Source organism: Glossina fuscipes, unplaced genomic scaffold (assembly GCF_014805625.2).
Source record: "Glossina fuscipes isolate IAEA_lab_2018 unplaced genomic scaffold, Yale_Gfus_2 1, whole genome shotgun sequence".
NCBI lineage: Eukaryota > Metazoa > Arthropoda > Insecta > Diptera > Glossinidae > Glossina > Glossina fuscipes.
In genome coordinates, this window is record NW_023998415.1 from 12,490,845 (window position 1) to 12,518,289 (window position 27,445).

At 32.2% G+C, this 27,445-nt stretch overlaps 1 protein-coding gene across 7 annotated transcripts in view; it reads right to left on the bottom strand.

Annotated features, from left to right (window-relative positions):
- Positions 1-6,500: 6,500 nt before the first annotated feature.
- The window catches only part of LOC119645037 (ral guanine nucleotide dissociation stimulator-like 1), a 38,605-nt gene continuing 17,660 nt past the window's right edge, over positions 6,501-27,445 (bottom strand). For 5 of the 7 annotated variants that reach the window (XM_038044833.1, XM_038044832.1, XM_038044831.1 and 2 more), the window contains 6 exons: positions 15,599-16,429; positions 9,905-10,006; positions 9,061-9,837; positions 8,842-8,994; positions 7,777-7,926; positions 6,501-7,708 (listed from right to left, as the gene is read on the bottom strand). In XM_038044833.1, coding sequence (XP_037900761.1) covers positions 6,677-7,708; positions 7,777-7,926; positions 8,842-8,994; positions 9,061-9,837; positions 9,905-10,006; positions 15,599-16,429 — 3,045 coding nt within the window. In that variant the 3' untranslated portion in view covers positions 6,501-6,676. The remainder of the gene's footprint in view (positions 7,709-7,776; positions 7,927-8,841; positions 8,995-9,060; positions 9,838-9,904; positions 10,007-15,598; positions 16,430-27,445) is intronic. The other 2 variants (XM_038044836.1, XM_038044835.1) reach the window with 1 other exon arrangement.

Below are 27,445 nucleotides of genomic sequence, written 5' to 3' on the forward strand. Positions count from 1 at the left end.
AAAAAAAAAAAAAAAAAAAAAAAAAAAAAAAAAAAAAAGTAATTTGTTTCCACATTTCATGTTCTCTCCATATTATCATATTCTCGGGATTTTTCTTAAATCGAATAATCAATTTTTCTTTTCCATTTATACCTATTTCTTATAAGTTTTTACTTTTCCATGCATTTTGTTTAAAACCAATTTACTAAAACAATTCTTGGTTATATGATAACATTGTACCGCCTCACGTTTATTCTGATGTCCTTTCTATCAGGCTCAACGTCTCCAACTATTCGAGTTGATGATTTTTAGCCGAGAAAAAAACAAAGTCTGCTTAATATTCATAAAGCTTTTTATCGCTTTATGTGTTTCACCTCGATATTCGCCAATTCGCAGCCAAACATACTGCTGTGGAGAGTATCCCGAAGTATATAATAAGAAGATATATATATATATATATATATATATTAGATAATTCGAAAACAATTAAGCGGTTTATTTAAATGTAACTGCGTACTGCACTGATATTTACAATAAATAATGCTCATACTTATGTTTGGGAGATTTTCAACAACTCCAACAAGAATTCATACGAACATCAGAATTTCAAGTAATCTTAAAAATTGTTTTCAAAATTATTGGGAGAAGTTGGGCGATAAATTAAAACTAAACTAACAAAAAAAGAAAAAATCTTATGCGAAATTTGAGCACTTTTTACCGCTGATTAATCAAATATATCCGCATTTGGAAAATAGCGGATACCGTGCAATCAAAACTATAATCGAACAAAAGTCACATCGTGACGAATCTGTTGTACGCGACAATGTATCAACACTTTCATAGCTATAGCTTGGCGTATTACGGTTATTCCATATGTTTAGCAAACAAATATGTAGTTGTAAATAGTTATATACCGATCGGGATTGAATGTTTCTCGACGTAGGATTGATTGTGAAATATTGCTATGGAAATCTTAGATAACGCCTATGAAAACTTAAGACTAACATATCGAGTTGCAATAATTTACGCAAGCTGCACAAAATATCGCACTGCCGACTTACTCATTTCAAATTTGCAATAACATGCGACGTGTAAGTCTGAATTAGTTTTAACTCTCAACTGACTGAGCAAGTAAGAGGTTAAGCTTATCCTTAAGAAGATAACAAATTTCTCACCATCCATTCCTATAGAACATAATAATGTATATTGTATTCACTTCAGACAATAGTTGGTTCCAATCTTTCTTAACAAATTCATTACACGCCTTTCAAATAAATTTTAATGCGCGAAGAGATTTTGAAAAGTCATTCATCAAATTTACGTTCACGCGATTTGTAAGAAGTAAATCAAATTGAGTTCACGTAAAGATAAGCCTTAGTTTATTTGCGATTTTAAATACTTGACAATTTTTTTTTTTAGCTCAAAGTAGAATGCGAGTCTACGAAAATCATTTACAACACATTAAAGAATTACATTTGTTTTTCTCCTTCTGATTTTAAGTGTAGAGTGGATCGCGTAAAACTATATTAAAATTACTTTGAAACAAAATTTTAATACGCCAAACAATACCCAAATGTTGCGTTCAACTCCACTTTGTAAATATGTTAAAAAGACAATTGAAAAAACATCGTAGCGATGACAATTTTATACTCGGAAAATTAACTAATTTAAATAACACAAAATAATTAATTAATTAATGACTAATTTTATGCGATTAGTCCTATAACTGAGCCCTTCTGCATCTACAGAGAAACATGTTATCGATATGAACTAATAAAGAGGAAAAATGTCAATTTTTTATTCATATACTAATAATAAAATTGTATTCACATTGGATACAAGAAGGATTTCAGCAGGATTCAAGCAAAAGCTTATTAGGATGCACTTTGTATTATACTAATAATCCGAGTATTGCGAATAAAAATGTGAACCATTGTTAGATTTCAGGTTAAATCTTCAATATTGATTGATTACAGATACGTTCAAAGTACTTTAGATTCCCATAAATGATTATCTCTTTCGAAGCTTATCACCTAGCGGTGCCTGCGAATGCATTTAAATTGTTCGACGGATAACAAAAAGTGAAATTCTATTGGGTTTATACTGAATTCTCTTGTATTCGACATTAGTAAAATTAAATCCCGATCATATTATATATGTGAGGTAATTAAATGTGCTTTACACAACAACATATTTCGGATAGTTACATTTAAAGAAATTATTTTCTTCATAGATATTGTTTTCATTGCCTTCAAACTAGACTTGCGTCATATCAGCGCTTGACCGGCTTTCAAGCTGAGAAGGCGGAAATTTTGGAATGGAACTGGCAATTGCAAGAAGAGAGTCCCGAACCCATTTGCTTTAATATCGCACTTAAACTAATTAGAGTGATGAAGATAAAGTGGCGCCTCCGACGATTCTTTTAGATAAAGTTGTGAGACATAATTAAACCAAGCGTGGATGGCAACGTTTCCGATATATATTTCTCTTCTCTTCGTTCCTTCAATTTGTTCGAATGCAATAAGAAAACCCAAAGGTTCACATAAAAAAGAAAAGAAAGGAAAGAAGCTATTGCTCTCTTATTCAGTCCATCTTACCTGTCATTCTGCGCACGAATGATTGTGTAAAGAAATTTTGCAAATTAAAGGTGAAAACAATAACAATCCAAAATTTTCGATAACCATTTGAATGTTAAATGTCATTTTCAACTCAGTTTAATGTAATGAGAACAAAACATGGGAAGCGAGAGTTATCGTATTTAAAAGCTTGCGTCAACAGGATATTCATGTAAAGCGCAAGTGCAAAAAAAAAAAAAAAAAAGAAAAGAGAAATTGGAAAGAATTATAAAGTTTAAAATGCAGAGATAGAGCGAAGTAAGCGAATAAATCACATACAAACGCAATTTAGCAGAATGTCAGAAATCATGCACATGACATAATGACAATTCAGAAACAACAAACACAATATTCATTAAAATTTTAAATGCTTACACTAAAACTAAAAACTATCCACAATAAATGAAAGAAAAACTAATTAAAATCGGCTATGAAACGATATTTGTGTCACACATATTTCTAAAAAAATATAATAAAAGAAACGTCTTTTATTACAAAGTATTTATTATTTAAAATAGTTAACATTGTGAATAGATTAAAGATTTTTTTTATTTTTTTTTCTTTTTATCATATCGTTACCTACATTATTGGATTTATTTCCTTAATCGACGTCATTGGTTGGTAGTGCAGAAAGTAACCAGTCTTTTGCATAGCAATCGTTATGGAAGATAACGTTTTAATGCTAATGTGTATGAATGTACGTATATTTCTTGAATATATGACGACATTTAGTGCTTATGATGACATCTATGACGTCATTGATAACCCGATTTCTTTTCTATGCTCACCATCAGAATGCAGAACGTAATAATTTTCTCATTTCATTTGTAGCGTTTCGAAAATTCCAAAAATTTTTATTGGTTGACTGACATCCATCCACAATTCATTTCAAGATGAATAAAGTTCGCTGGCTTGATTTTTTTTTATTTTTTTTTTCTTCTTTTTATATCCAACCCTTAATGATGGGGTTTGAACATCTCTCCTTTCAAAAGCAGGAAAATGTGTTTGTTTTACTCATCATTCGAGATATACGAGATGGTAAAAATTTCCATTTACATTTTATCGGTGACCCTATAAAACCGGAATAAAAAATGCAACAAATTCTTCTTCTTTTTTTTTTTTTGAAGATTAGAATGGAATCGGTTCAAAATATTTAAATATAATTTTCTTACGTATTTTTCTATCTATATATATATATATATATATATATTAATAAAAAATTATATATATATATATATATATATATCGCTTGTTACAATCCATTATCCATTATTCTATTATAAGTTTCTCAAGAATTAGATAAACATTTCGGCTATGACGGACAACTAACAGTTGCTACAATTCGTAAGATTGGCTTTTTAAAGTTTTTTAGACGACTACTAAATAAGTGTTAGTGAAACGTTATTTAAAGAATAGTCGCACACACATAAAAAAAAGCTTGTTCACAAATGTTAACTAACATAAAGAAAAACGAACTAGTATTAATAAAAAAAAGGGAGCATGTAAGAAAAGCCTTAGTTATTATTTATATTGATTGATACGATGCAACCCATATAAAAGCCTATTGTAAATAAAGTATACCCATATCCCCTTTAAAGTCCTTCAAAATGTGGATGCTTCTAAACATACTCCAATAAACATGTTTTTATAAAAAGCAAATAAGAACACTATAGTAAGACATGATCCACTATTAGATACCCTACACTACGTACGTTGCTTAATGCAGTTATTTATGTATAACTTTTAAAAAAAAAATACCTCATATTGAATGTGGTTGGAAAAGTGGTCCGACACAAGTTTTCACGAATTTTTACTAGCGTTCATCCTTGGGCCAAAACAGTTCGATCTGTCAAATTTGATCTCCGAAATTGTAGCCTATAGGTTAAGTAAATGAGTATTGAACAGATTTAGATCGGTTTATTAGACTTTGATCATTTTCGATTCGGTATAATAAAAATTGAATGTAGCTCAAATTCTTCTGGATATTGCATACGTTCGTATGTATCACAAGTGGTGTAAGGTATAATGAATCTTTATCTTCCAACGCCACCTAATTTCTCGCACTTTTCTGCTACTGTCGATCTGGAAGAGTGACTCGAAGCATATTATTAGTGTTTTGTTTATTGGTATCGAAAATTCCCTCCCTTTCTCTCTCTCTCTCTCTCTCTCTCTCTCTCTCTCTCTCTCTCTCTCTCTCTCTTTCTTTCTTTCTTTTTTTTTTTTTCTTTCGTTCTTTTTCTGTCTCTGTCGTTCTCTTTCTCTCTCTATCATTTGTTATATATAGTTCCTGTAATAGTTGACAATACTCGTTTTTAAGAGCAAAAAGCGCTTATATTACGGACATATTGTTTACTTGCCCGAACTGCCAAAACTGATTAAATGGATTATTGAAATCTACTGAAATGTTTTTGAGTTATATAGATCAACAGTGAAGTACAATGTACACGTAGTAAATAATAATAGAAAGTAAAACAAGTGAGAATGTTATAGTCATGGAAAGGCGGATCATTAAAGATGATACGTCACTTCGCCTAATACAATCTTTCATCTTTTTTCTGTCTTATAAAATATCAAAAATGATACCTTATTACCATTTATAGATTAACTCGTCATGAGAATATGTGCGGCCCAAGTTGAGTAAAACAAGTTTTCTTTTATCAAAGAGCTTATTATTCCTCAGCTTTTTTCGTCATTAAATACCAAAAATTAAGCTTATTGCCACCTAAAGGCTTAATTGCCATGAGAACACTAACATGATAAATGGTTCGACAAATAGATCTAATTGTGTCAATTTTAACATAATTAATTTAAAGTAAATATGTTTTTTCATATAACAGCATACTTTCTTTTAATTAATTAATACAAAGTACAAAAATTTGGCGAAACGCATACTAAATTTCACAAACTTTTCATGTAACACCTTTTTCAAAGGAAAGTTTTATATGACTTTATCTCTAATGCAATTTACTCTCAATGAGGCCAAAAAATCTCAATAAACCAAATCTCGTGAAAATCTATTGAATGCTATGACCTATAAAAATAAATGTACAAATATTTAAAATGGAAAAATGATTCTGAATCGATTATCTTTTTAAAATGTCCGTCTACCCTAAGTCATTTTGCATATATATTACGTATGCACCTCAATGTAATATAACCAGTTAAAAACGACGTAAAGTATATTAAAAAAAAAAGGAGAAAACTCTATACCACGTACGTGATCCTATTGTAGCTTTCATATGTACTTTAACAAAAAAAAATAAACTTATCTATCACGCAAGTTAATTGCTATATAATAGTAAGAAGGAAAACTCAGTTCTTTAAACTTGTCCAATAAATTATGTATATGTTTATTTTATAGTGAGCGTAGATGTGTATATAGCCGTCTCGATGTACATAACGCTACTATCGCGTCATTTTTTTACATCTGATGATTGTGGAAAACCTTATTGAAAATCTTCGTTAAGGAAGATTAGCATTAATATCAAATATCTTAAATTTAATGTGTAAAGCAGATATAAACATTATTTTATTTTATTTTATTTTATGTGTATTGAGTTTCATTTCATCTTAAATATTATATAAACAATTGTCGAAAAAAAGACAGACATACATGTCCTACAAAAGTTTATTTATGCAAAATGCAATATTCTTATTTTGCAATTGTTTTTTTTTTTGTTATTTTTTTTTTTTCTTCTTGTTTGGTTTTTTATGAAATGATGCTTTGTTTTATGAACTATGAATTATAGGTTCGTATATATATATATATATATATATATATATATATATTCTTATAAAAAAAATTTACAATTATGTAGAAATTATTTATTTTAAATAAACAATTTCGAAATAAATAAATATTAATAGTGATTTAAAAAATATTGTGCAGATTATTCGTTTTTTTTTTTATTTTTTTTTTTTATTTTTTTTTTAATGAATAATGCATAAAAAATACATAGATATAAAATGTTCTGTAGATGGTTGTAAGTGTGTATGTGTGTGTGTTAAAGCACCCTTAAGATGTGTGTACGACATTTAGTAAAGCTTTTCGAGACCCATACTTATAGGGTCTTAATTAACCATTAGCTGGTGCTGCCACGACTACTACGACTGCCAATACCGTTAAAGTCTTTATTACGTTTTAATATAAATCTTAATTCAAAATTTGTATTTACGGCATAGTAAACATTAGCATTGCGTGGCAATTCTACATCTTTATCGGGTAGACGCTGAGCCAATGTATAGTGTTCGGCTTCATCTTCTATGCCGAGTTTCATTAAGGCATTGCGTATTACTTGTGGGGTACGTTCATTATTTTTGACCATCATACTCTTGTACACAACTATGCCATCCTGAGGCACATTTTCAGTTTCCAACGTAACTCTTACTATATAGAAGGGTGAATTAGCTCCCGGTGAATTAACAACTTGTGCATTAATTAGCGGGGAGCCCAATAAATTAGGTGTGTGAGATCCACTTGTTGAACCACCAGTACTTCTCAGCAGACCGTTAGAGCTTTGTGAATGAGTTATCTTTGATTTATTACCTATAACAACAGCTCCGCCTGAATTACTCGAGTCCAAAGAGAGATTAGAAACACTACTTGTAGCAGACATTTGAGTATTATGTGTCAGTTGTGCCTCTCTATCTAAAGAATTGTTCCGTGAGCTATAGCGAGAGCTAGTACTATTATTGACCTCGCAGTAAAATTGGGACCCAGCACCGCTACTCGAATTAGAAGCTATCGAATCAGTTTTACGATGACCCAGCACTGAAGAATTAGCTGAAGACATATTCATAGACGTATTTGATTTTCGAGGCGCCGCGGGCTGGGGCGGCTCTAACTGATAGGATAACGTGTGAGCATCCTCGTCAGATAATACAGGCATCGAATAAAACCAACGATTAAATAAAGGATCCTCTTCCAAATTATAAGTATTTGCAGCGCCTTGTAACAGTTTAATTTGAGCCAAAACTTCAAATTCTTTACGCTTTTTCTCAAAATTGATTAAATTTTCCTCTCCAACTGTGTCCGGATTAGCTTGATGTATCATCGTTAGATCGGTAAGGAACGTCCCTAGGTAAGGTATAGTGCCATGAGAAGTTTGTGTGCTCTATGAGAGAAGCGAAAAATAATTTTACGAAACTTATACACTGCGAAACTACACTGGACTACACTTACTTGTTTCTGTATAATTTTCTGCAAATGGCGATCATTTTCTCCGACAGTATCGGCAAACTTAGCGGTGCCCTCTCTAATCAACAATTCTCTTTGAACTGAAGCGTTATTTTCTTCGGAACAAATACGAGCTAGTTCATCAAAAATTTCCATCTGTTTAAAATGAATTATTCAACGAAATATTTCAATAAATATTTTTTTATTTGACACTTTTCTCAGATTAAATAACATTAAGTTCTAAAGTTAGATTTGGCTTCATTTAAAGCCGAATAGCCAGTTAACGTTTCGATGCGCGATCTAAAACAAAATTGCTTTAAACTCCTTTTAAGAACTAGAAGAAATAAGTAACTTTCCATACATAAGAGACAAAGAGCTAGCATTCAATCACTTTCTGTTGTCACAAATTTCGTTATCAGCCTTTCATAATATTCTTGAGCCTTCGCGCAAAGAAATCGTCCAAAACGTCTTTCAGAACATGGAGAGGATTGCATGAAACTGATTTGCAGCGCCCAAAAGAAACAATCATACGCGCACACGCACTGCGCATGATGATACTGATTGAAATTTGATTATGAGAAATATCGCACATAATCACGATATCGGCATCGGAATATATTTCTTTTGAGATATTTACGAAAGAATTTTCATGTGATCGACATCAACTGGTTGTGTGTGCGGATCGAAACTATTTATGAATTATGTTCTTCTCCAAAATTTCCTCATTACACAATAGACGAGGAGGCATATGCATGCTTTTGCGATTTTCCGATGCTTTTTTTCTTTCCAGAAATCAAAAGAAAGGAGGACTTTCATCAATAAATGCTTTTCTTGCTTTACTTTAAGTTTTTTAATATGTAATAAAACCTTATGAAAATCCCTTTATTTCTGGTTTCTTAAAATATTCGGTATAGATTTTATTTAAGGTACGATACATAAATCTGTTGAACGCATATACAATGTTTTGTATATACCAAACATATCTATTATTCAATTCGTATACGGATGATGGATATGGAAAGTTCGCCCTAAACTTTTAACTTATTTCGAACTTGTGAGACTGATTGTTACCTTATCTTTAGACAAAACAGACCATATTTTTCGCAATCTATAAATGGCCGAAGAATTGAGTCCCGTTATTATTGCCTTCAAGGATGAAAAATTCTTCAGTAACCGCAATTCCTGTGCAATATCAATCCACACAACTATATACATAGCCCGTTCCTGTCAGCGGTCAAGATAAATAGAATTGAGTATTAGTTTTCAATCCAAAGTTTTCAACTTGCTCACCTGTGGTTCCAAAAGTCGCTCAATTAAAATACTTGTAATAACACGATATAAAACCTCGTTGAACTGATTGACGGTCGCTACGACAGTTTGACAGCATCCTTGATTCCGGCGTGCCCAAGAGGCACCTAAACACTGATGTGATATCACCCGTTTAAACAATTCACAATCCATACGCGTTAACTGTTCGGCAAAGTGTCTAACATCGATGCGAGGAAAACGATAAGTTTCCAAGAAGCAAGTGCGCCTTTGAAATTCTGGAGCCAAATATAAACCGGCAAACTGTTCTGATAGGCAGGTAGATGATAATGTGCTTTTACTATACTCCTGACGCAAAATCATTTCCAATTGATTTAGAGCCCGCGCATGCAAATCCGAATGTGGTATATACTTGGAAGTGAATCCAATCAAATGCCGTAAATTTTCTTCATTCCAATCTTCTGGAAAACCATTTAGCCACATTTTCCATACAGAGACTAGAGTTTTTTTATGTTGTTCATGAATAGATGCACTACGATCATAATCGACATTATCTTTATTTTTCAAATCCTCGAGACGCTGTTTCTCATTAAGTGTATGAAATCGTTTAATTAATAAACCAAGGACTTCTTTCGGCGTGGAAAATGTTCGATACGTGTTCAGAAATACATTAATAAAGGTTGACTCCAATTCACCATCATCGGTGGCTAAAGCCTCAACCAAACGTTCCAATGTACCCGCTTTAACGAAACGCACGCGCACCATTTCCCACTCCAAATAGGAAATTTCGTCCTCCGAATCCTGAATGAGAAAATAAACCTTAATTATATATGAACTCTCAATAAAACGCACAAACCAGTCCTCATACATTTGTCGCTGAAGGTGTTGGCCTGTGATAGCAAACTTTTTTCAGATAAACAGTAAAAATGGCATTCTTCTCCTTTTCTTCACCCCAAATACGCCACGTAGGCTAAAATAAGGCAAAAAAAAAAAAAAAAAAAAACAACGAAAAATTTAATTCAAGTAACAAAGATTACTAAAACATTTACTTAAATACAACTAAAATATATAATAAAATGGATAAAAAAATAAAATCTAAATTAGTGCTTTGGGAAAAATAATAATGGACAACTAAACCAAAAGCCTGAGTCGTCGTGATTCCCGGTTACATTATAACCAAGTAACAGATAACACCCAAGTAACACCTGACTAATTTCTCACTTAAAGTTATTTGAGAGCGAAACTCACGATAGCCGATATCACGCCGATATTAGTAATAAAAGAGATTATTTGATTTGTCTTTAAAGTAGTTTGCATCGATAATATCCTTTGCCGTCATAAGTAAACGTAACTAGAATCATAACCTAATTAGAATTATCGTTACCTACGCATTTGACTTGGCAACTATTAACCACGTAATACATAAAGCTTGAAAGAAATGACAATACAAAAAACAAAATTATAAAACTAAAAGTTCCGAGTTTGTGTGCAAAAATTTAAAAAAAAAAATGATATAAGTCTTATGGTCTGAGCGTACATTGAATCAACTCTACATAGAGAAAACGACATGGCGGGCCACAGAAAAGCATTCAATATTCAACAATAGATCTCAAGATTAAAAATTGTGCGTAGGGAAGTAGATATCTTCAGATGTTATACAATGGCTTCTTTTCCACAGGGATCAGGAGTCCGCTCACAATAGCCATGTGTGCCTGCGGCTAAGTGATGGAATTAAAATGAAAAGTTGTAAATAAAATTAAAAAAAAAAAAAAGCGATTTGACGATAGACTTTTTACCCTTTTGCCTATTTTACACTTTAAACTGTATATTCACGAATGACGGCGGGTAATAATGGTAATTGATCAACAAGACTTTATAGAAACTACGGTGGAACGAGCCTTGAACGCATTCAAATTGATCAAGTTGTGAGCCCTGACTGCTTGGGTACGGCCCTTCGGGGAGTATTCGTGGTGGTTGTGGTTTTCACTCGTTCCAAGCCAAAGTGGAACAAATCGAGGTGCGGATAGGCCCCAACACTGACCAGAGTGGGTTTATTGAGTCATACACAATAAGCAATCTGGACTCTGATGCTATTTAGGCCCCTACTTTATAAGGATTGTCTAACTCACCAGGTGGCGTGGGTTACGCTTAAATAACCCGCGTGGCTTTAGCCACCGTGGGGTTAAGCCATCAAAGCAGGTACCCACGTGAAACCCATGTCGCAATCACAATGGCTTTTAATGTTTTAATGCAGCAAACATAGTTGTTAACATTTTTTTTTTCTGGGACCCGCCCACTTTGCCATTTATTGATGTGGTACACATATTTTTACTGAAATCCGTCAATTTGACGGATAGCATTTTTGTGAATTGAGACTCGCCAAAATAAAGATAGAAAGCTGATATGAATAAATATTCAATGGCGCGCACGTTCCGTGACCGATTAAAAAATATATGATTAAATATTTGGGTAACTGTTCTTTAAAATTTTATTCACGAAATCGAAAATTATAGACAAATATATCGAAAAAAATATCGGTGTTTATCGAATTCGTTTTAGATTTTTCTATATTGTCAACGTGGGTTCGTGAACATTATTATTATATTGCGCCTACTTTTTAGGCACATATTTCTAATTGATCAAGCAATGTTTACTTCAAATTTTCAGTTTCGCTATCTTTAATTTTTCTGATTGCGATGATTCACAAAATTAACCCGTCAATTTAACGGGTTTCAGTAAAAGTAGGTAGAGACAAGACGTCTGTAAAGCTAATGTTGAAGTTAATTCGAGTTAATTCGAAAACGTAAGTGAAATAAAGTTGAACGAGTTGAAATTTTCCTGTTACTGTAGAATTAAAGAAAAAATTTAGAGCTGCAAACGTTGCCACATTTCTTTTCCATGGAATTGGGTCAGGGACTATTAAAGTTGTTATTAATCTGCTATTAATCTGCTTTACGTGAAGAAGACAGACAACGATATGCATAGGTTAGGGAAAAATGAAGTGTGGGAAAGTTTTACGTTTTGCAGTAAAAGTCAAAATCAAGGAGATCCTTTTGGTAAAACGTTGTTGATGTACTTGGTTGGTGTACCCGAGGGAAAGCACTTCGTAGCAAAAGATATCGAAAATAAGCAAACTTATCTTAAATTCCTTAAATACAATGGCAAATGGTGGGTGAAACCAGCCAAACCGCCAATTTCAACAATTGCAAAGTGAGCAATTGGTAAATGGCATTAATCGCATTAAGCGCTATTCGGACATTGCTTTATGTCAAATTTGAAATACTGAAGTAAAAGTGATAACGCAACTCTCTTTGTTAATTTACAAAAACAATAAAATCAAATGTAAACGAAAGAAATAGCGTTAAAAAAGAGAGCGAATTGAAGAAAAATTTAAAAAAAATAAAAATATTTTATTATGATTATTCTAGTCTAGTCTAATGTTTTACCAATATTTTGCGCTACAATCTAATCACATTGATAAATAATTAAACCAATAAAAGGACGTACAGTTTTTTCACTTCTCTACCAATGCCTATTTTCTAATAAATTCCATAACAATATTATGATTATTTATATATATATATTTTATATATATATATATTAGTTTGGGGAAAAAGAAATCCATTATTTATAATATATATTAATATATATTTTTTTTTTTTTCAATTTTTAAAATTTTCCCTTTATACAATTAATTTTCTTTTTACACAAGAGATGCGTTTCCAAAAAATTCGTGTAAAATATATATGGGCGATAAATGAAAAAATTAGTAGATTGGTTCCAGACATAAAAAAAGCAACTGAAATATTAAAAAATTCTTGTTAGAGTTCTCCTAAGAACTTATTTCGTGCCTACACATTTTAATTCATTAAGCATATTACATAAAAAAAAAAAAAAATTATAATAATACTTTGAAAAACCAAATTAGATTGCATACAAAATACACTACACTTCATGAGAATGAAAAAATTCATAGACACATAAAGAAAAATTCATCAGAAAAATTCATTAAAAAAATGCACAAAAAAAACCATGGAATGAAATCCATGTAAAAAGAGAATTAAGTGTAGTTTGCTCTTATATTATCTGTTTTCAAGAGGGCGTAACCAACAAAATAAGAAGCCTTCTCTACATTAACCGTCTGCGGTTATATTCCTGCTAATCATAATTTCCAACGAACCTGACGTAACAATTCTAATCTAACAATTATTACTCCGTCATTGAATAAGTTCTCGGGACCAAATCACTATAAGATAAGGAACACAACCGTGACTTTTACATTTCTCTTTACGATTTGTTCAATTGTATATGTTAATCTGCGAAGTGAACAAAACATAGTTTTAGAGATGTTTAAATATGTCGGAGGATTTTGTGCCAAAAAACCCAATTTACGAAAATCGTAACTTTTTCTCTCCGAATTCAAGTTCATAGTGTTGCTGAATCGTTACGATGTCCAAAGCCCAAATAGCCTTCGCGCAAACTCCGCGAACGATGAAACTGCACATCCATTCAGATCTATTTGAGAGATCAGCGGGGTGTGCTTCATTATGGTTTATTCCAACAGATATTTCCATCGCTAGTAAACGCTACCAACAACATTTGATGTAACTTTGCGCAATATGTTAAAAGTCAAGATATCATAAGTTTTCGCCCTTTGTTGTCAACAGACATCACTCTTTCTGGTTAACTTATCTTCTGTTCGAATATGGCTGCCGTTTTAACATGGATATATGGCCTCAAAAGACCTCAGTTGTGCTTTTGTCAGGAAATGAATACTTTTCCCAAGAGTTAAGAGAGATAATGCTGTTGAACAAAGTACCGCATTCCGCTTTTATAAGAAACATTAAATTTTACTTAAAAAAACAACAGAAACTTGTTTGCCCTGTCAATAATGCAGCATAAAAAAATGGAACAAAATAAATGTGTGTGCCATTGAAACAGAGGCCTTTCAATCATACGGAAATAAGTTACGTATTAAAATTGTTTTCTTATTAGGTAAAGACATGATGATCAAATGCATATCTATTTTTGAAGGCCTAGACTTTTAAAAGAGGATCCCCGAAATGGATCAAAGGAAAATGTGGCGCGTGTCTCTGAATGATTGCGTAGCATACCATTACCTTTGAACACGCTACCAGACAAGTGACAACTGACATTACGGAATACAAATTCCATGCTGCACGGAGTTTAAGGTATATCGAGTTTTTTTCGTAAAAATTAGGTTAGATATTTTTTTAAAGATCGTTTATCTGGCAGTGGCATAAAGTAAAGTGATCTTAAAGACAACAATTCACAAGAAATTTAACAGATAAAGCAACTAACCAAATTTCAGGGTTAACTCTGGTATTAGTGCTTGTTTTGCAAAGGGTATAAAAGCCGAATGTTTGCTGAAAGAAAGGATAGTTGAGTTAAGGGATAACTAATTTATCTTCTCATACCGGGAATGTGCGTAGTGAGTATCAGGCGATATTTTATGAAGAAGTGTTCTCTGATAACGCAAGCAAAATTTTTTTGTGAGAAAGTGACGAATCGAGTAGACTTCTGAATGTGAAGTTCTCAGCAGGACATTTTTCGAAGATTCCAATCAACTTCATAGACTGGGAAATGCTATCATCGCGTTGATGAAACATCAGCAAGCGTCACATATCAAAAGGATGCATATAAACGGACAATTAATAAGAGGACTCCCCCACAGTTTAACTTTAGGGGAAATTTTGCGCTCATAATTTACAGGTCTGCGCAGGTACTACACCATTGCCCACAGAATATAGGATCAAATTTTTTTAAATTTATCTGTTGGAATTGATGACTTATGATCAGATCAAAAAACCATTTTTATCGATCATTCTACCTAGTACTGTTGGCGTGTTGGCGTGTTCTTTGATTGATTTGGCCAATCCACCTTGCGTGCAAGGAGTTGGATTGTTTCTGCCAAAGTAAAAATCGATAGCTTCATTTTTGCGACAATTTGACAACAGACATTACACAGACGAACTGCTAATCAAGAATATATATACTTTGTAGGATCAATGCAGCTTCCTTCTGGGCGTTGCAAATGTCTTGGCAAAAAGAATATGTTCCACCTCACCCGTCGGTCATGGGGAGATTTACAAGATATCATATGCTATCAAATCTATCGATATATATATATATATCATTATGAACATACATTTAGTACCATAAGTGGCACATAAGCATCCTTATTACATTCATGTTTAGATTTAACCAATAAACGCAAAAAAAGAGGATTAGTGTTTAACATTAGCGGAAGCTTGAGCATTGGTCGATTATTGGATTTTAAGAAATTCAAGCAAAGATATATGATCATCGCTACAGCATTTGGGGCGGCTAGAAAAGCGCGTAAACGCGTACTCAGGATTAAAAATAGACAGACTCTTGTCAACGTGAGACTTCTTTGATGATATTTACAACAAAAAAAAGCAAAAATTTGTGGAATAATTCATAAAAAACAAACAAACGATAAAATCATTATATAAGTGATTGCTTATTAATTGAATTTGCTTTGAATTTATTTATATAACACTTTGTGATAGTAACATACCTTCACGTATGAATAGCAATTACTTTTATGTAAGTCTTTAGTTTTCTTTGACAAATTACGTAATGTGGCTCCAGTGCAGGCACACAAATACTTGAGACTGGCCACCACCATTTTCTCGCTTGTTTGATGGTCATGCTTTAGTCTGGCACTTTGATGATCATTGCCATCTAGTTCATCACAAGAGTAATATGTGCTAAAGGGACGACGCCATTTTTTAGCCTTTGTTAGTGTGGTATTAGGCGAAGTTATCATTTGTCGGGCATCAGCAGTTGGTGAGGCCGAACAATGATGTTGAGTAGCGTTACAAGATTTATGTCGGCAATGCTTTGGTGTATTCGGGGAGGAAAACGAATGTGGGGACGTAATAGTAACAGTTGGCAGAATTGATTTTCTCTCATTATAGTATTGGGAATCGTTTTTTTGCTGATAATACGCTGTTGGTCGTAGTTGTTGGTGTGCTTGTGGCTGTGATTGCTGCCACCGAGACTGTTTGTTCTCTTGGTGCTGCTGCTGCTGCTGCTGCTGCTGCTGCTGTTGTTGTTGTTGTGGTTGTTGATGATGATGATGATGATGTTGTGGTGGTTGCTGTTGTTGTTGATGTTGCTGCTGTTGTTGTAGACTATGATGCTGATGATGCCTATGGTGATGACGACAATGATGTTGATGACTTATAATATGAGTGGCGTGATCCAATGGAGGCATTAAAGCTTTCTGCTGGTATTGTTCTTGATGGCAGTTAGAGGAATAAACAGGTGTTTGCGAATTCTTTAAAACTTTAACAGCAACTGTTTGCGTTTTATTTGAACAGGAAATAGTAGAACTGGAGAAATTCTAAAATTTTGTTGTTTTATATTTTAATGATTCATGTGGTTTTTCGCTTTTCTTCAACTTGAACTTTGTATATATGTATTATAATATCAGGTGTAAGATATTATTTTTATTTTAACATGATAACAACAAACGTAACAACAAATAGGCGTAAAAACTAATAGATTGACAAAGATCATTTACAAAAGAGATTAATAAAGATCATTTACTGTAATTAATCCCTCCCCCAATGATTTTGTTAAATAAAACAAAATAAAAATTTGATAAAAAGTTGATTATTTTACTCTAGAATTGTTATTCGCTTAGAAAACTTTCTCAGCTGAACAATAATTGCGAAGGCTGAATATGCATGTAGGTGTCTGTAGAAACTACACTAGGGTAACGCTATCGACAGGAATTTAAATTTACATCATTGACCAATCGGTCAATGACGTATAACTTCTACCCAAATGAAATTCAATCTTCCGAACGTATGTCTCGCTCCTCACTTGTAATTACAAAAAAAAATATATTTTAATTGTCCCACAGTTAATATTTGTGAACAAATTGACATAAATATATAAAGATATATATATAGCGAACTTGAAAACAAAATTCGATGAAATGTTGAATCACCCAATTTAAGACCGAACGTAAATAATATTACTTTTTAAATGTATTGCTTACGTAATAATTGAAAAAATAACAAATGAAAATAATTATTATTTTGACATTGCCCTTAACAGAGTAGACATAATAATATTAGTAAATTTTTTTCTCGAAGCTTCGAGTAAATTAAAATTAATGATTTTCTTAGCATCCACATAAATCGCTTTCTAGTCATGCAATGAAAGTTAAAATAATGTTGTTATATTCTAAATAAACATCTGGAGCTTATCCATTGAATTTTTTCGTTTATTGGCATTACTACTATAACCATAATCGAAGGATTTTGTTAACACATTTGCAAAAGAGACAGAGAGAGATTTTAGTTGACCCCCTAAACTACATATATACCCAATTAGCATCAAATTATAAATCGATTTAAACATGTCCATCTCTCCGTCTTTGTAACGGTCAGTGCAACCGTTCTCTTAGAAACAATTATTAATCTATCGGCTTAAAATTCGACAGAAACGTTGGGTATTCATGTACACAGGTTTGTATTTGAAAATGGTCCATAACGATTCACGGACTAATTCACACTACTGCGTAATCAAAAAGCACGTCTTTGGATTTTGCCATTACTCGTAATCCATAGTGGATAGAACTACAAAATTTTGCATGTATATATTTTATAAACGATGATATCGGTTTCAAATTTGGTAAGAACATTGGAAATTTTTGTACACAGGTTGCTATTGAAAATGTACCAAATCGATCAAAGGACGCGGCTGCAGTGCAATATAAGCTTTTCGAAACTACGACAGAGACACGGCAAAAATTTTCACCTATGAATAAGATCAGCCAAATCAGTATAGAAATTATATTGCAAATTTTAAAATTTGTCGCCATATATCGCTGAGTAACGGTTTTTTGGATACACTAAGTTGACGTGAAAAAATTGACGACATTTTTACAAGCAAATAAATACACGTGCTTTAACCAATATAAACACCAACGAACGGAGGAAATCTATTCGCTGAGATTGTCTTACGCTCTGATCCGCTCTTTACCCAGCTCCACCTACGATCTCCATCGATCCAAAATATTAAATGGGAGACACTACACCACTACTATTACACCTACCACAACATCACCACTACTACAGCACTTCGTTTAACGCAACTATACATATAACGGCTTCTCAAAACAAGGCAAAAATTACTAAGTGTGGCTAGTTAGTTACCTTTGATGATCTGTTCCTCAATTAGCAAGTCTGGATCAACCATTGCGATAATTATTGAAATAGAATTTAAGTGTCAATAGATAAACTTGAAGACGCAATGAAGACGACTCCTCTTTTAAGACATTTCCATCACCGGATGTCAAACCAATTATTTTATATATTTGCATTCAATAATCCATCCGGAATGGAACTAATAGACGCATGGATTGAAAATGCGATAATATTAGCATGTAAAATATGTAACAAAATAAATATATGATAAATATGATAAATATGATAAATATATGATAAATATATGATAAACTTTTTCCGGCAATAATAGACCCTTGAGGCATATTCTATGGAATATATATCAGATAGAAATATATTCATGGCTGATTCATTACCGAGAAACTCTAATTAACCTGACTGTGCTTCAGATATTTCGCATTTAGAGTAAGTAATACTTTCCATTAATGTCAGTAAGAGAAGAAATTCTTTTCTTTCCTTTTCTTTTATTTTTTACAAATATATATGCACCTATAAAGCCATAGACCAATGTATTGGATGCATTAGTTATAAAACGTGTGGAGAGAAAAACCTAAATGACTACTCGAAGTTTTTTTTCATTCGTATTACAATCCGCGAGGCGCAATTATCATTTGCCACCAACAGCGAAACCCCTCGAATACTATTTATTACGATTTGTTTTTGTTTTTATGTTAAGAACTGCAAACTATTTACTAAGTCTCCGTAGCGGAGCCCTCGAATTTGAAGACCAATTTTAAATGGCTCCGCCTCGGTGCCTCCGAGTGCAAAAGGTTAAGTAATCACCTTGCTCTACGACTAACCATGGTAATCGTCAACTGCCAGAATTCGGAAATATTTACGTGTTTAAGAGTAAAGGCAATTTTCTTTTAAAAACAATCCAGGAGTTATCAAAAAATTTCAAAATTTGCTCATAATGTATTCCAGTATCGAAGTGCACCAGTGAATAAACGTTCGGCCAAAGCGGTCACAATGTTAATATGAAAAGATTGCGACTCGACCTAAAAAACTACAGTCGCTCTATTAACAATTGAGAAGGTTGTGACAGGAAGAACACAAAGAAATTTAACATTATAGACAAAGCGTTCAAAACGGCTGACAATGTGCCAATGTGACAATGTTCAGCTGGAAATAGCTTCAATACATGTGACATTAGACGAGAATGCGCAACGGCATGTTTAATTTGGACCGGCAAATTTAGGTTCAGCCTGTGTAATATTCGTAGCGTGGGACATATTTTAGAAGAGATACCATCAATATGCGTGCTAAAGTTAAGTTCGTGATCAAGAATTATTCGAAGACATAGCATAGAGTTCGCAAATATGTTGAATTAAGGCATCTCAGTCACAACCTTCCCATGTCTTGCTCTTTTCTCTTTTCATTCCTCTTTCTGATCGTCACCATGTTACATGAATAGCAAATGACCCTTAGGTAATTGATCGTATTACAAGAAATATTGCCCAACACACAAGAATTAATTACGTTAGATCAGTTATTAAGAAAGACGCGTCAATTACAAAGATACCGCATAAGATACTTAAAATACCATTGCTAAAGATATAATATTATCGAGCTGAATGAAAGTCGATAAGCGTGTTCTCGAGAACACGAGAATTGCAAAAAGCGTTTTTGCAATTCGTGGAATACCTTTAGAAATGACCATTCACAAGCATGTCATTTCAATGCTTTGAATTTAAAGAATTTTTGCATTTCAAAATTTTCTTCTTAAGTTACATCACTTCATCGCAGTATCCTGTAAATGGGAATGAAAATGAAATTAATGAAATGTTAATTCCATTAGCGATTTTCTTCATTTTTTTATACTCGTCACCCTTATCGGTTAAAACATTTAAAGTAAAATCATTTCGAACATTTTTTTTTTATCAAATCTTCATTCTTCACCTTGGCCTTTTCATTATATATTTTTACATACGCTTTAGACACACAAGCGATAATGCCGATATACATACGAGCATGTGTTCAACATCCATGCCGTTCTCATTGAAAATCGTGGATTGTGTTGCCCATGTTATCTTTTCATTATTTCCTCAATTTCATCTTTGATGAACTGTGAAATGTTTTCTGTTCCTTGCTACCCCAAATGAAGAAAGAAAAAAAAAATAAATAAATAAAAAAGCCCTCGCTTGAGTTTAACTGACTAGCGAAACTTAAACGAAAAATTTTATTAAGTGCTAGAAAAGCTGATACAGAGCATATCAATGTATACCGCAATTCTATGCATAAACTTATATACCCTAGTAAATGCCTATATATATCGCCATAGACGAAAAAATAAAATTGTAAAAAATTTTGTTGATTATACATTAATAGATGATCGAATTGATTGGAAATGCAACGCTTCATGCATATGTATATAGTAGAACAAGTAAAGAGGTTTACATAATGAAGAAGGTAGAAAATGAAAATCGAATAAATGAGCTGCATATATGTAGACGACGACACAAATTGTCACAAAAAAATTTGACAGAAAATGCTGAATTTAAACCGATTTTATACCAAACTTGACATATTTTTTTAAAATTCTAAAGAAATTCACTTAGTTCGACTTACTGCCCTTATTTAACTACTTTTTCAAAAGCTGTTGCAACAATTACAAACCATGAAAATATAATTATATAATAAATGGTTCCATTTCGTTGTTCTACTTGTAAGTGTTTTTTTTTTTTAGTTGGAATCGGAAAATTCTTTCACATGTCCATAGTATTGTTACGGACCTAACAAATCTAATTTCATTCCAACGAATTGATTTTTTATGGTACCTTGGTTATATAAGCAGAATATTTGAATACAATGAGTTAGTCGGAAAAGTGCATTTGAGTCAAAAAGAAAGTTTAAGTTAAGAATGCCATCAAGCTAAGTAAATTGCAGATAATCCTACCACAATCTAGTGATACAAACTGTATCAAGACAAGCAATTTCATAAAAATATTAATAAGTTATCTCTGCCCGACTATCCTGAAAGCCGCAAACATATTTACTAAAACCATTTATTCGTTCATCTAATGCACGCTTTGAAAGATAAAACAGCGAAACCTAAACTTAACCAAATACCTCTGCCACTCCATTCGTATCTGCCGATTTTAATGAATACTTCAAATATAATGATCATAATACTACTATTATTTTAAATTGCCTATAAAGAGTTTTTAGTGTTTTTCGTAGTCGCTTTGTCACTGGTTCACAACAACTCCCTGTAGTTTTGCGATGAGTTTGTTTCCAGATATTGACTAAGATTAGGCAATCGTAAAATAGAATAAAAATATGAGTAGCTTTAGGATATTTTTCTTATTTTTATTTTCTTAAAACGACGAAGCCGTCTTATACAGATTGCTATGAAAAAAAGTAGGGCTGATGAATAACTCACAACTATTTTGAAAAGCTCCGTTTTAGAGGTTTAGAGCTGAACAACATTTTGATCGGTCGATTAGATATAAAGAAGACGAAAATAAAAAAGATTTAAAAATCATTTCAAACGTTTTAGACTCGCTACAGTGATCAATGTTTCGGGCCTACATAGATTGAAAGGGAACGCATTAATAATTTCATATCTTTTTTTTTTTTTTTTTTTTTGAATGTGTTTTAATTGTCGTTTTTGTCGTTTGATGTCGCTTTTGAAAAGGCCACATAATCACTTTACGAATGAGCTTAAAGTTTTACTAATGTGACTTAAAATCTGGTTTATCTGAATTTTTCGCTGGAAATAGGAAAACAAGTGAAAATACTATTGTGGGTCAGGCCCCACCCACTATCCCACTGTTATTTATAAACCGAGCTTTCAATAAAAGGTATCCAAACCATTTTCAACAGTGTTCGTCCTTGGGTCAAAAGACGTGACTGCACCAAATTTCATCAAAATATCTTAAAAGGTGCGACCTGTAGATTAAAGACAAGGAACGTTAGCTTAACAGGAAAGTTGAAATTAATTCAAAAAGCAATTTTGATTAAATCGATGTCATTGCTGTAAAAGGCGTGTCTATCTCTATCACTTTGGGCCTTGCATACATCCGCACAAATGTAATGTACTCGTGCACTGCAAGTGTTGTACGGTATACTGACGAATGTTTCACAAAAACTGAAATTATTTGCTTTACAGTTTATTCAACGTACTCATATACTACGTATATAGCAATTTTTTAAATATATTTGTATTCATTGTCACTTTAGTTAGTTATTTCGTAGATTAGGATGAATAAGTTGAAAAGGTCATTTCTCATCAGTTCATTTAAAAAAAACAAAAAAGGCCAAAAAAAAAAAAAAAAAAATCTGAAACCGTTGATAAGAAGTTCATTTATATTCATTTATATTTTATTTTATTTATTTATTTTATTTATTTTTATTTTTTTTTTTTTTTTTTTTTTTTTTTTTTTTTTTTTTTTTTTTTTTTGTCTTTCTCTGTTATTAGAGTAGCTCAGAGCATTTTTAATGTTCTTTTTTTTTTTTCTTACTTTTCGACAACGTTAATAAATGCAAAATGATATAAGTATTTCCGCGTGTGTTTTGTTATTTTCATTTTATCATTCAAAGGTGGTTTTCGTTTTAATTCAAATTCGAAAGCATTTACATACGATTTGTGATCAATAATCAAAAGAATGTTATGTTCCCCAAGAAGAGGAATGTTATCATCTCCTGTAAAGATTAAAGTTTGCCCTAAATGTTACTTCCATCTACGGTTTATACTAATACCATACTAACCGGGAAGGTTAACTACACATGACAACCAACTATTAAATATTAACTGAGCAATATGAACAATGAGAGGAACAGATATGTGCAACACATCTTACTAATCTTATAAGGGAAGATTATACCTTCTCACCCACAATCCCAACTAAAATATATTTTGTTAAAAGTTAAGGTCACATTTTTTTGTATTCTCATGCTTTCGCCGAATGTTTTAAAATGTATTAACACCAAATTGTAGGATAACGCTTGCAGTCTTGCAGGTTGTTGCAGATTGATTTTTCCAAACAAATTATGTTTGCCATGATCATTAACAAATTTACTCTGATTCTGATTCACTTATTGACACTGGTTCGTTCTTCTCAGCGTTTTCGATTGCAGGTGGGAAAGCCTTGTGCCGTAAATATGCAATCATTTTAAGTAAATCTGCTGCTCTTACTTTTTTACATGCATTTCAATGAATAAGCATAGAAGCCAATAGAAATCCGTTTCCTTTTCTTTTTTCCAACTTTTTGTTAAACAAAAAAACATCCGAGTATACAGTTCGTATGTTGATTATAGAAATCCACTATTTTCGGTTCATCTTATATTTAAGTTTCTAAAGTGTCGGTCGCATCTGCGCCAAATGTTAAGCATCCATCCATCATCCATTATATTAGACGACAGAGGCGGACAACAAAGATTTTTCTTCTGTTTTTATTTTTTTTTTTAACAAATTTTAATAATCACACCAATGTGATGTTTGTAGTGAAAAATTGGGTAAATAACGCGAGAGAGGGGTTTTTAATTTGTCGGATATGTGCATTTGTGTGCTTGTTGACACACATAAAAGACTATTTATATATATAAATGTTAATTATATATAGAAACAACAATTGTTTTTTATTATAAACTAAATGAACTTGTAACAAATCGTAAGAATTGTGTTGTATTTGTGCCCATAAGTTTGCTAAGAATAAAGAAAACAAAATTGAATTAAAAAATAACAAAAAAAAAGAAAAGAAGAGCAAAGCTTAAGCTGGTGTAAATTCAATTTCTTTCCACTTATATTGACGGCGATGGTTGTGAATGTATAATAATATTAACATACCCACTATTATAATATTCTGAAAGATAAAGAGATAAAGAAAAATAGAGAGAGAGAGAGAGAGAGAGAGAGAGACAGACAGAAAGAAAGAGAGAGAGAGAAAGAGAGAGAATATAAAGAAAGAGAATCAGGCCTCGGTTTGTTTTTTTTCCTTTTCTATGAAAATAAGTCGACTTTTTATCAACAGCATCCGCTTTAAGTATAACAGTTGATAAAGAAGAGACGCAAAATAAAATTAACTAAAGCAATATATTGTTTATAGGATTGCAACAGCAACAACTGGAATGTATATAATTAAATAATTGTTTTTTCTGCTGGGGCATGCACCTTTTTTTGTGTACGTATGGCTTTGTGTTTACAATAATAATAATGTTTGCAAGTGATGTGCAAGTTTGTTGAATATAACCGCAAACCTATTGACGATTCAAACACCACATGATTGAAAGAATGAATCATGTTCATGTTTATGAGAAACTATTAACATAAATTGTAGATTAAAGCGCGCGTTCGAGACGAAACGGTACGAACGTTGTGGAATATTTGGGGAAGCGGGTGAACAATGCAAACAATTTAAAAAAAAAAAAAAAACACACCCTCCTTTAACTGCATTACTAATCAAATAGATGTATACACTAAAACAAAAAAATAAATCCAAAACAATCCATTTTATCATTTCCACCACCGTTTTTCTATTTTCCATTTTTGCTTTCAACATTAAGGATTAAATATAGCATAATACAATTTATTAAAGGAAAAGATAACATTTTTCATAAGTATTGTGCAGAGTAATAAGCTTAACCAACAATAGAAGTAGATCTGTTGTGTATTACATCGTCTCGCCCAAAATTTTTTCATGAATTTTCCATTGCTTTCAATGTGGGTGAAAGTTCTTCCATCCATTTGTTAGCAAAGGTGAAAAGGAGCACAGCACAGGTTCGTGTGCTCCACCTTCTTCAAATCACATCAATTTCTCATTTGCTTATTGCGAGGATTGCGAGATTGCTAAGCAAATTTGATAGAATGCACTTTCTCCTACAACGATAGCTAGCGTCGTTTTTGTATATGTGTTGCAAGCGCATATCAATGCTTTAGTCGCCATATAGTCCATTGAAGGCAATTCCCGACCTTGTTCTTGTTTTAATTCTGAGATAAAAAGTTAGTTGGGCGAGAACATCCAAAAGATTGCCCCGAAACAGTTGAAGTAGCCGCAATCTGAGCCTTTCTGAGAGCTCTTATTAATAATGGTTTTAATGACGGTATGTCCCTTAAACAGTGGAATATATCTTAAAGAGGAGAATACATCTATGCAGCCCGTTTTATTACATTTAATTGTTTTTTTTTTTTTGAGATTTTGTACTATTTTTTCAAACATTTCACAACTACGAGTGAAATTTAATGCGCTTTCCTTTATACCTCAACGCAATTGTTCGATTAATATTGAGGTTATGTTTGTGGTTGGTAAAAACTGATTGAAATGATTCAAAACCTTGACTTGACCAACAAAACAGACGGATAGGTAGCCAGTCAAAAGCCTACACAAAGAAAAAAAGACCGTAAGGAAATTTTCCCCATTTTCAAACTACATTTCGATCTACCTACGACATTCCGCACACTCGATTACTAATGTATGAATTGAAAAACTAATTAAAAGACTAAAAGGCAAAACCGAACACTATGGGATAACACCACTACATGCATAGGAAAAATCCTACATATTATATTTCTCTAGCGAATGTTGTTTTAAAGATACTGTAAAAAAAATCGAATAAAAAAAATGTAAATGTTTGAGTTATATTGCGTGTCCGATATTAGAAATCCCTTTTCGAGAAAAACTGATTTAAAATTTCAAGTGCCCGTATGCTATCCTACAATTATGTTCAAAGCATCAACGGTTTTAACTATTTAAAATATTGGTTCGCTCACAATCAATAAAAAATAATTGATTTTTTGAAACATTTACAATGGTGTTACATCTCTTGTGTTACTTTTCAAACCCTTTTTTTTTTAAATCAAAGAAAAAATTACATTTTCTTCTAATAAAAAACGCTTGTATTCATTCATATTTTACAAGAGGAGGAGATAATCGAAAATGAACCGAACGTATTAATGTGAATTTTGTTTTGCCAAAGAACTCTTATCAGAAGCTTGGTGTCGTATAAGGATTTCACTTTTAATGGGAGTGCTTACAGGTAATCGAAAGTGGTTCTTTTCGGTGTAAATTTCACTATCAAATATTAAAAATTATATTTCTTTGCCGCTTGGGAGAAATTCAAGAATGATCAAGAATGCTTTCATCCCATCTAAATTTTCCCTATTCATCATATATGCAGAGTTATTACTTTCTTACTGAGAAACAATGAAGAGGAAAACTTTTCTTCATATAACATAGATTTGTAAGCTTCTTTCAAAAATGGTTCGATCTGATCTATTCCCAAGAGGTGCAACTTCGTCAAAAATTTACCAATTTACCAAATAACCATCAAAATATCTCAAAATCTCCGACCTAAACAAACTTAAAACGATTAAAAAAATTATTTTCAATTAATTGGTAGAATAAGAGACTGGTCTTTCTTTTTTAGTTCTTCTTCTTGGCCATGCGTACATCTACACAAAATTTGCGCACTTTTACCAGAAGTAGTCTAGTGTAGAACAATTGCGAAAACCATCTACTGAAAATTATTGTCAAAGTTAACAGAATGATCTGCGATAGACGTTCAAACAAAGCATTAATCGAGGAATTCTAAAGAAACTGAATGTACCTTGAAACGTAACGTAAGCTCATTATAAATCTTAACGATACTACACTCTCAAACTTTCTCAGAAAATTTTACTACGAAATTATTATGAAATAATTAAATCAAAACTTTTCCACTATAATAGGTGGGGAGAAGAGAAATTTCGAGAATATATTTCATATCTTTCTTCGTGCATAACCATCCAATTGAAGCAAAAGGAAGAGGGAAAGAGAGAGAAGAAAACATGAATTTGCTTTCTTACCACACCAATTTGTTGTTCAAATGAAACGGAAATACTTTACGCGTAAAATTTTAATTTTCAAAAAATTTTAATGAAAATTTGTAAATTTATTTACTGTTACTGTTTTATTATCCACAGATAACACTCTCGCGCAGTTGTAATTGATTAAAAATAAACAAACTCTATAAAGAATACTTTAAAATAAGACTTTAAAATATTTACCCCCGCCCCCTCCCCCTTTTCCATTTTTTTTTTTTTATTGTTTACATAATGTCTGCATAGTGTGTACATAAAATTTTATTAAAAATTGATATGCACCTATGCATAAACAAACTGCAGAATTTTATAAAATCGGATTAATGAATTGCAAGGAAAATGCTTTTAGTGAAGTCTTTACTCT